Genomic DNA, 11,240 nt, shown 5'->3' on the forward strand with positions numbered 1-11,240 from the left:
ACCATATAAGTCCGTGGTTGAAACGACCACCAAGCAGCTTCAGCTTTTTTTATTTGTTATATAAATCTAATGCTTTGCTTAACTGGCTCAACTTTAATGTTTATTTACTCGTTCAATACATTTATCGAGAACAAACCACAGGCTTCTAACTACATGTCCCATCATGCTGCGTGAACGTTCCGTGATGATGACGCATTTTCTACGCGCCGTGTTTACAGAGAGGAGTTGTGGATATAAGCGGGATTCTACACGCTAAAAGCTGCGGCTTTAACGGTATAAACACATGTTTGATTAAAAACGTATTTTTTGTTGTTTATAACCTGTTTTTATGTTTACTTACCTTTCAGTGAGCGGTTGAATTTCGCCATATGTTTATTCTGCGCGGCTAACGTTTTATGTTCGCGCATAAATGCCATTTTCTCACCACTCAGGTGGACTTGATATGTCTCAGCCAACACAGCAGACGGGGCCATCTGCTCCTGACTTCCCTGCTCTGGTGGTCACAGCAAACGTGCAGAAATATGCCATAAAGAAGAAGAAAATCCTGAGTGCTGAAGAAAGTGAGCTGTTTGAACTGACTCAGGCTGCAGGCATCACTGTGGATCAAGAAGTCTTTAAGTGAGTGAACCGAGACCGGTAGAAATGTGGTTCTTCACGCGGCGAATGAGTAAAGGATTCGTTTCTGCCCTCCTGTAGGATCATAGTGGACCTCCTGAAAATGAACGTGGCTCCCCAAGCGGTCTTCCAGACCCTGAAGGCAATGTGTGCAGGACAGAAAGTAGCCGACAGCTGCATAGAGGCTTCAGTTGTCTCCCACACAACAAACACCACCCCAGCACCCACCGAGGTCAAAGGTCAGTGTGTAAAAACTGGGCTTTAGTTTTGAACTTCAAGTGTTACTCCAGCATGGAGGGATTCTCTTGCTGATGCAGTTAAAAATCGCACTTGTACTGTGCTTTTCTAAGTCAGGGACTCCAAAAGTGCGTTACACTGCAGTCAATAATTCACCCATTCACACTGATGATGACCCACCAGTTACCGGGTGAACTAACCCCTGAGCCACCATCAATTTATATTGGGTGAAATGGTTTTGTGATCAGTAGTTTCTAGTGTACCCATTTCAACTTGATAAAATAGTTACAGTAATAAAATATTTATTTTTGTCACTGCTGATCGGTTCACTTGTCAAAACAGAAGATACGCAATAAATAACTAGTCAGCAACAAGAAGCAGATATGGGCGGCCATGACGGAATGGGGGTAGATCAAAAGGTGAGCCGTTCGATCTCAGCCCACTAAGCCTCAGGTACGGGTCAAATGCAGAGAATGTCCAACAGAAAGATAAAAAAGTATAAATTATTATTATTATTTTCATCATATGAGTCACCCGACCATCACTAATGCCTGCTATGTTAGTCAATGGTACTTAGAAGTGTGTAATTTAGCAAAAGCCAGTTAGGGTTTCTAATCCCATTTATGATTACATTAAAATAACAGAAGAAAACAAGTCATGGTTAATTAAAAAAACTAATTCAATTTGTTGTGGTTTAACATTTCCATTCAAAACTATTTTAATGTGTTTTTGTTCTTCCTCATGCTAATTAGGGTTGTCACGGTGTGAAAATTTAACCTCACGGTTATTGTGACCAAAATTACCACGGTTTTCGGTATTATCGCGGTATTTTTTTAAATGTGTTACATTTCCACACAACTAAATAAACCCTGTATGTCAGGAAATATTGTCCTCAGTTTGTGTCTAAATTTTGCCTAAAATATGTTATTTTGTAATTATGTTGTTTATTTGTTTACATTTTTCCCCTTTAGTCTTTAAAATACCAATATTTGCCCATAACTTATTATTTTTTGTCTGTTTGATGTCATCATTTTAAAAATATTAGATCAGATGATACTCAGTACTCAAGTAGCCTTCTAATCAGATACTTTTTTACCCTTACTTGAGTAATAAACCCTATATCAGGAAAATATCGTCCTCGGTTTGTGTTCTTCCAGTGAGCTTTGCAGATGTGGGAAAATGTCATCAGGCAGTAATCATTGTTAAATTCATAATTATTGTCAGAGAGAGACCAACTCTTATCTGCCCCTGGGAGCCCCGTAATGCATAGCGTCATTTCAACATGGGGGTGTCCGTGACACGGTTTATATGCAGGTAGCGGCGCTGCGGCTGCTTCATATAGCGACTCGTTGCATTCTCCCTCAACCCAAATCCTCGGATCACGTATTTTAGCTAAAACGCTAACGTTAGCTTGCCTTGCGTTGACTGTAGAGTTGTGGGTGATGGTCATGCAGATGTGTCATGAGATTTGAAGCATTGCTGCCTTTCACAGACACTTTTTCTGCACGTGCTGCAAACAGGATAGCCGTCTTCTATCAACTGTCCCTCGGCATTCTTCAAACATCCAAAAGATGCCCGTACTTCCCACTTTGTCTTCTTTGAGGGATAATAAATGTCATGAGCGCTGCCGTCTCCTCCTTTGGCCGTTATTTCAGCTTCAGCTTCAAGAAAGTTTTGGTTGTAAACAACAAAGTGCGCATGTGCCGCCGGCAACTTCAGCAGATGATACGGTGGCTGGTAAGGGTCACCGCGCCTACACCGCAGCCACGGTAACCCACCGAGATAATAGATTTTTAAAAAAACAAGACGGTTATTATTATTGTCAACTTTTTTACCGGGAATTACCGCTACACCGGTTACCATGACAACCCTAATGCTAATCAAATTTTTTTTTTACAAAAATGTCTCTACGCCAATAAAATGTTAGCCTTCTTGAACCGCAGTCGAGGGTTTCAAACGAGCAGCGGGCCACACTTTGGACTTCCCCGATGAGGTTTATTAATGTAAATGTCATACACTTGGGCTGATAAAAACTCCTCTTTCTTTTATCCTCGTGATTAATCCATTTGTCTTTTTTACTGTCGTTTTGATCTTGTATGTTGTGTCAGCACATACAAAAAGGAAAACTTTGTTTTGCTTATAAGGAGAAGAAACCTTTAGAACTTTTCAAATAAAGAGAGAGTTTTTGTTTCTTAGGATTTTAGCTGTTTTCTTGCTTCAGTTTGAGTCCAGTGCTTGTTTATGGGTGTTTCTAAACTACCTAAACATTTTACCACTGAGAAACAACTTGATCAGATTATAAAGCACATTGCTTCTGAAAAGAATGGACCCTTGTTGTTTCTGCACACAACTTCGAAATGAACCAGTATTTAGTGTGTTTATGACGTTGTCTGTAGCTTTTTGCAAAACAATCATTCCATCTAACCAACATCTGATCTGATCTTAGAGCTGTCCAGCTTCCTACAGTGTCATGTTTGTCTGCACCTAAAATGATATTTTAACTTCGAAAACTCATTCACATTTTGTTCATTGGAGTGGTGCTAGGTAGTCAGAACAATAGAGGTTTTTCTTGTCTCACTGACTTTTCTTTACTTTTCAGTTTTTTTCAAACCTGTAAAAAGTTCACATCCCTCCACTTAACTTCTTCACCACACCTCATTAGTGAAGACCAAACAGAAGCTGGTCTTCTCTCCGTGCACATCATGATTATTTCTAATTTCTTTTCTATTTCCTTTTCAATTTTTGTGTATTTTTTCTGTGCCTCCTTTATCCTGAAGAAGACAGCTCTGTGGTCTCTGGAAAAAGCCCTAAGCCTCCTGCAGCTCTCCACTCAGCATCAGGCCCCAGAGCCACAAGGGTCAACACTAAGATTGTGGTCTATGGCCCCCAAGATGCTAGCTCTCCTCAGTCTCCAGGTCCCTGCTGCAGCACCACCACCCACACCTCCATCTACTCCCCCACCGTGCTTGTTTAAGTTCAATTTAGATCATTTTTACACATTTGCTTTAGTATCTACTTGTATGTATGTGAAGTAGAAAACTAAAACATTCCCTTTTGGTTTTCTCTTTCAAATGGATGTTTTCCTATTTAATTTGATTTCATTTGAAAGTGGCTAAAGCAACACTATTCCTCAAATATGTGGTGCCATTTTATATTAGGGTATTTTAGTAATCCATTTTTTGTTCCTTTCTTACACAGTTTAGCAAAAGTTATGTGTTTACCTTACATGTTTCAGCCAGTAGCTCTAGCCATCCTCAGAGATCGCTGGTGATGATGGCGTTTCACAAAACCCAGATAACCATCAATATAATAGTAAACAGGATCAGACAAGACAAAATTTTACATAAAAGGACAAACCTCACAGCAGACGACATAGCACGATTGATAGAACTGGTAGATAACTCCAGTTACTTCACTTACTGTGGAACTATATGCAAACATCTAGAAGGCTTCACCATGGGAAACCCACTATCAGCCACCCTTTGCGAGTTTTCACGGAAGATCTGGAACAGAAAGCCATAGCCACTCCCCCCAAGACTGCAAAATAAAACAATGGAAACTAGGGATGGGTACCTTTGACATTTGAATCGATTCGGTACTAATTCCCGGTACCTAGGAATCGATATCGGTACTTAACGGTACCAATTTTCGATACTTTTGAGTGTTTAATATTTTAATTCTCTTTTATAATTAAATATATTTTTTCTCAATATATAACAATATTTGATAAATATCACGATAAATAACATTCAACTGTTTGTATTTTAACATCGTCCTTGTAGTTTTATAAGCTGATAATTAAACTGAAGCAAACATCTTTACTGTGAACTAAATTTACTGTGTATCTTCATTCCTTTTGCTGTCTTTTGCCGTCTTTTTTCATTTGATTTCTCCTACTGGGAAGTTAGAATTTCCGAGGAGAAAGCGAACGCACCATTAGCTGATAACAACGGTGGCAATGGAAGCTAACATATCAAGCTAACGTTATCTTAAACATTTTATTTACCTACCGGAGCAGATTAAGATGAGGATGTCTCACTTAGATCGTTTTAGCTGGTTTCATCATCACCCAGTTACCCATCACATTTAGTGAAGTGGACCCAAGCTTTAGCGTGCTTTCTTTCTACCATGCTGCTCTGTTTACAACTCGCTCGCAGCGAGCGACGACATAACGCTCTTGCGCATGCGCAGCTGTCTTGGCAAGTTCTCGTTATGAAGGACGGGTACCGAAACGAGGCACCGTTTGAAATGACGTGAATCGGTGCTCGGTCGGTACTATGGAATTCGGTCGGTACCTTAAAAAGTACCGAATTCGGTAACCATCCCTAAAAACGCTACGTAGACGACATAAGTAATCATTCCCAAAGGACCAATGGAGACACTAACAAAACTCCTGAAGAACGTCAACGTCACCAACAACATAAAGTTTACATATGAAGAACGTTCATGGACTTAAGAATAACCAGACAGACCAATACTTATTATGGACATCAGAACATCATAAAATGTCAGTTATCAGAACTTTATACAACAGAGGAAATATAATAACAGAAGAACAAGATCACAAACTGGAGCACCGACACATACAAAGTGCATAAAAAAACCCTGTGAATACCCAACAGGGGCAATAAGCAAAGGAAAACTACAAACAACAATAGAAAAGAAAAAAGAACCAAAACCAGTAATAACCCTTCCGTATATCAAAGGCATAACTGAAAAAAGAATAACAACGATGAAAAAACATAATATCAACACACCAACAAAACCATACATGACGGTCTGAAAAAGACTACACCCATGAGGCAAGATATCAGCAGATAAATACAATGTGGAGTCATGTACAAAATACCTTGCAATCTGCAATAAAACTCACATAGGGGAAAACCGGACGCCAACTCAACACAAAAAAAGAACATCAGAGGGAAACGAGTCAAAGACACACAAAAGCAGCAAAACAAGAAGCAGAAAGTGCAATAAAGAAATCAGCTGTAACAGACCACTGCACAAGGGAAAACCACACAATGGACTGGGACGTTACATAAATCATAAAAACAGAACAACAAATATATAAAAGATGGATAAAAGAAGCAATAGAGATAAGGAGGCTTGCACACAGGACCATGAACAGAGACGATGGAACACACTCATCGGATCACGCGTTGGACTGTGTCATCAGCAAGGAGGACGATCTCTGAGGATGGTTAGAGCTACTAGCTTAAACATGTAAGGTAAACAAAGAACTTTTACTAAACTGTAAGAAAAGAAAAAAACTGGATTACGGACAAAAACGCAGTACGAACGCACAAAAGATTTTAGCAATCGGTTTAAACTACATCACCTTAGAGTTGTACGCCTTGGTGAAAGACTGGATGAAGGTTTTACATTTCATGGTTATTTCAGCAGAATTTTATTTAAGTTCTGTTTGAAAATGCTACAAATGGCTCACTTCAAAGCTAATTTCTGCATCTAATGAGGATAGAACAAAATGTAAACAAACCAATGCTAATGCAAAGCTTACAAGCTATAAAAAATTGGTCTTGTCACAGCTGTTACTATTGGCTCATCAGTCTGCTCAGAATTAATCTCATTTCCACAAAACTGAGGTTGTTTAAAGACCAAACAGGCAATTTAATACATGTTCATGTAGGGCTGGATGATTCCCATCACAACATTTGTCATATCATTTTATATCATGAAATAAAACAAATCAATATTTATGTCAATCCTTAAAGGGATATTTCACCCCTAAGTGAAATTTCGTCTGTTGCCATATTCCCCGGGGTTAGATAAGTGGGATGAAACATTTTGTATTCTGTTAGCTTTAGCTTAGCACAAACAATGTTAGTTGATGGTAACAGCTAGCATTTTGTGTGAAATGGTCTTACAGATGACTCAATGATCCAATGTTTCTTTGTGATCTCAGCAATCATATTTATTAAAAATGAGAATAGAAGAAGAACAAATTTTTTATTTAGCTCCTCAAGATAAAAATAATGTGGCGCTTCATGAGAACATCCATCCATCCATTGTCAGCCGCTTATCCAGAGTCTGGTCGCAGGGGCAGCAGCCTAAGCAGAGAGGCTCAGACTTCCCTCTCCCCAGCTGCTTGGGCCAGCTCCTCGGGGGAATCCTGAGGCGTTCCCTGGCCAGCCGAGAGATTGTCCTTCCAGCGTGTCGGGGTCTTCCCTTCGGTCTGCTCCCAGTTGGACGTGACCTATAGACCTCACCAGGGAGGTGTCCAGGAGGCATCCTGACCTCAACTGGCTCCTCTCGAAGTGGAGGAGCAGCAGGTCTACTCCAAGCCCCTCCCGGATGACCAAGCTTCTCGCCCATCTCATTCTTTTGGTCACTGCCCAAAGCTCATGGCCATAGGTGAGAGTAGGAACGTAACTCAACCGGTAAATACAGAGCTTCGCCTTCCGGCTCAGCTCTGTATTCACTACGACGGACCGGTACAACGCCACATCACTGCAGAAGCAGCACCAATCCGCCTACCGATCTCATGCTCCATCTTTACCACACTCGTGAACAAGACCCCAAGATACTCCTCCACTTGAGGCAGGACCTCGTCCCTGACCTGGAGAAGGCATTTGACCCTTTTCCGATTTCACGAGAACAAAAAAATTAAAAATTATTTAAAAAATATTGTAATAAAATATGGGGGAAATGGAGAAATTTTTAATTAATCACTGAGCAGGAAGAAAGAAAATTAATAGAAAGAAAAGTTAATACGGGATCCTGAAAGGGACAGAATAAGTACAAGAAGGTACAGGAGCCAAATTGGATTTGGGGTTCCATTATGACAAAGCGCAGCTGTAAGGCATAAGGACTAGACAAGTGGCCACACGCGACACCTACTTCATCAGTCATGTTCACTTTCATTTTTAGATCTATTTACTGTGCTATTCTTCAAAAAAACTGTACCTGGTGTAAGCACAGTAGCCACACATTTGTGTTAATACAAGTATGTTTCTTTTTGAATTTGAATGATTTAAATGCTAGCGGTAACCATTCACTTACATTGTTTATGCTAAGCTAAAGCAAACATAATTCTGACAGATTAGGAGAATGGCGTGGCTGGTTACAAAATGGTTTTTCCCACATTTCTAACTCTGGGGAATATAGCAACAGATGAAATTTCACTTGTGGTGGAATATCCCTTTTATCCCTAGTATGTTAACTAGCCAAAATACATCCACACAACTGAACAGTTTGGTCTTTTTTTCATCTATGATTCACTCTGTCACCTGTATTTTCTTTCCTTTTTGGGGAACATCCTACCTGTTACCTGCAATACGAAGCTAAGGCTGCACAAACATGAGCAGTGCGTCCATCTGGCTGCTGTGTGGCTGTATTCCAGCCACTGATTGGTCCAATACACAGTAACACTTAATATGATTGGCTGTTTCTCTGTTTTTATTTTAAAATTACAATAAACGGTAATGCTGATTTTTACAGTCCCTTAATTACTAAGTACTTACGTTGTAATTACATAGTAAGTTAAAGTGTATTGTTGTTTCTGCGTTCTTAAACAGTTATTACCATGTAGGGCTGGGCGATATGGCCTAAAATAAATATCACGATATATTGAGGACTTCGCCTCGATAACGATAAATGGACGATAACTACAGGTATGTGCAGAAACAAAAGTTGTCCACTAGATGGAGCTGTCACATGTATTACGGCGAGTCACGTTTTCACCTGACTCAAGGTGGTACAGCTTCTTAAAGGGACAGGAATGTTGCCAACCTACACACATCTTTTCATTTTTTAATTATCAAATGTTTTGACATGGGAAAAATTATCTCAATAAGAGTCAGAAATTTCGATAACGATAAATTTTCTATTTATTGCCCAGCCCAATTACCATGTAACTTAGGTTAAATTCTATTTCAATTCTAGTTTTTAGTTTTATTAATCATTCCCAGTAAATACTGCATTACATAATAATTACACTTTATTCAGGGTATCCGCGGGTCCTTAAAAAGTCTTAAAAAGTCTTAAATTTACTTTTCCAAATTTAAGGCCTTGAAAATCCTTAAAAATGACAAATAATCCTTAAGTACTGTTTCCAAAGGTCTTAAATTACCAAAGACCCAATAAACTAGATTATTTTATTTCTATGACATCTTCGTGAATTTCTAGTTAGTTTTCAGCATTTTTTTTTGTGTATGATGTTGGCAAAAGCGGAACAGTACACATTCAGTTGGTTGTGTAAGGGGGCTATTTTTAGATGAGCACATTAGCTGGTTAAGCTAGTGGGAGCTTGCGCCATGGGGAACTGCAAGTTTAATGGTAAATGGATGGTTAATACCACGTTCGCGACGTGCTTAGCACCGGTTCCAGGCAATAGCTGGAAATTATAGCAGAAATAAAATTTTTAAAAATAGCTTACATTTGGTCAAAGTGGCCTTAAAAAGGTCTTAAAAAGTCTTAAATTTGGCTCCCTTAAACCTGCAGATACCCTGTTATTACAATTATACAATTTAATTACACAATAATACACTTTAACTTACTATGTAATTACCATGTAAGTACTTAGTAATTAGTGGACTGTAAAAAGAAGCGTTACCCTATAAACATTTATAAACATTTTCGCCTCAGACCCATAAATTATGAATGACAGAAACTCAGCTCTAAATGTGACGAGGTACAAAAATAGTTTCCTGAGGGTCTCAACCCCAACTTTGGGAAGGACTGCTCTAAAAACACATGCCGTTTGTTCCAAAATCGCTTTGTGGTCATTGATGATTCTCAAATCAAGTGTGCAGTGTTTGTGTGCTGTACTGTTTTTTTTATTGGTTTGTCATCCTTCTGTCTCACCATCCCCTTGTAACATGCCCTGTACAGGTCCTTCTAAAAAAATTAGCATATTGCGATAAAGTTCATAATTTTCTGTAATGTACTGATAAACATTAGACTTTCATATACATTAGATTCATTACACACAACCGGAGTAGTTCAAGCCTTTTATTGTTTTTGGTTTTCATGAGCTGTATGCCAAAATCATCAATATTAGAAACAATAAAAGGCTTGAACTACTTTAGTTGTGTGTAACGAATCTAATATATATGAATGTCTAATGTTTATCAGTACATTACAGACAATAATGAACTTCATCACAAGATGCAATTTTTTTTAGAAGGATCTGTATTTTGATGTCATTCCCAACTCCATACATGTCAAGTTGCTTGGAACAATTCTATACCTGCCATCAAAGTTTTTCTTTTGAAGTGTTATTTGTTTATTTGCATGTTCTTTTCGTTTATTTGTCTTGTTTTAGCTGTGCGCAGTAAAGCTGGAGCGGGTCAAACTGAGAAGAACAAAGACCCCTCCAGTCAGAAGGTGCAGCGGCAGTCCAGCGCCACTAGAGGGCAGAAGACTAAGAGCTCCGGAAGTAGCAGCTCCTCTTCTCATGTTACCTCCACATGAGTACTCAGGTCATTGTGAAACAAGCTGTAAATATGTAGGTTTTGTTACTATTTATGGGTTTAAAGGACTTTAAATCTTTAAATGTGTCTTTAGTTTTGTTAAAAGGTGCATTTTGTGCAGTCCATCTTCTTAAAAACATAAACTACAGACATTTTAATTATTCTGGATGTTTGATAGCAAACATATTTTCTATTTTCAGTTACTCATGTAAACATGTGAATAGTTGATAAAAATTAAAAAGTTGTCGCTCTGCATGTATTTACAGCTAAGCTGTATACTAAGCGTCAAACACAATTTTATTTTTGGACATGCTTATTAAAAGTTTTTTTGCACAATTTTCACAATCAATTTCTGAGCTAGTACTTCATAATTGTATCAAATGTGGAAAAGTCACTTCAAGAAATATAATGGATTACAACTAGGGCTGTGCAATATGGCCTAAAATCAATATGATATATTGAGGATTTCACCTCAATAACAATAAATGGACGATATCTACAGATATGCGCAGAAACAAAAGTTGTCCACTAGATGGGGCTGTCACATGTATTACGCTGAGTCACATTTTTACGTGACACAAGGAACATCGCCAACCTACACACATATTTTAATGTTTTTTATTATCAGATGTATTTACATGGGAAAACTTTCTCAATAAGAGTCAGAAATTTCGATAACGATACATTTTCTATTTATTGCTCAGCCCTAATTACAACCAACAAAACTCAAAGAAAAAAGTTGTAGTTTGAATATGTTTACAGAACAATGTAAATGTATTCAAGTGAACACTTTTTATACTATTGATACATTTAAATAAACCCAAGAACAACTAAATTACTCATTTTTAACGTGTGTTCGCCATCAGTCATCCAGCGCTCCCACGCTGCTCGGACTTTCGCTTTGAAGGACCGGTTCACTCCGATGTCCAGCGGCTGGAGTTCTTAGGTTAATCCACC

The 11,240-nt window shown here is 38.5% G+C and overlaps 1 protein-coding gene across 3 annotated transcripts; it reads left to right on the forward strand.

Annotated features, from left to right (window-relative positions):
- Positions 1-176: 176 nt before the first annotated feature.
- mzt2b (mitotic spindle organizing protein 2B) lies at positions 177-10,619 on the forward strand. 3 transcript variants are annotated; one of them, XM_015943100.3, is made up of 5 exons: positions 177-273; positions 432-618; positions 697-854; positions 3,630-3,767; positions 10,136-10,574. In XM_015943100.3, exons 2-5 carry the CDS (start codon positions 443-445, stop codon positions 10,282-10,284), a joined length of 621 nt encoding a protein of 206 aa, XP_015798586.1. In that variant the 5' UTR covers positions 177-273; positions 432-442; the 3' UTR covers positions 10,285-10,574. The 3 variants fall into 3 exon arrangements, with proteins under 3 accessions (XP_015798586.1, XP_015798587.1, XP_015798588.1); XM_015943101.3 differs by having other exon boundaries at positions 3,633-3,767; XM_015943102.3 differs by lacking the exon at positions 3,630-3,767 and having other exon boundaries at positions 10,136-10,619.
- The last annotated feature ends 621 nt before the right edge of the window (positions 10,620-11,240 follow it).

Source organism: Nothobranchius furzeri, chromosome 6 (genome assembly GCF_043380555.1).
Source record: "Nothobranchius furzeri strain GRZ-AD chromosome 6, NfurGRZ-RIMD1, whole genome shotgun sequence".
In the NCBI taxonomy this organism is placed as follows: domain Eukaryota; kingdom Metazoa; phylum Chordata; class Actinopteri; order Cyprinodontiformes; family Nothobranchiidae; genus Nothobranchius; species Nothobranchius furzeri.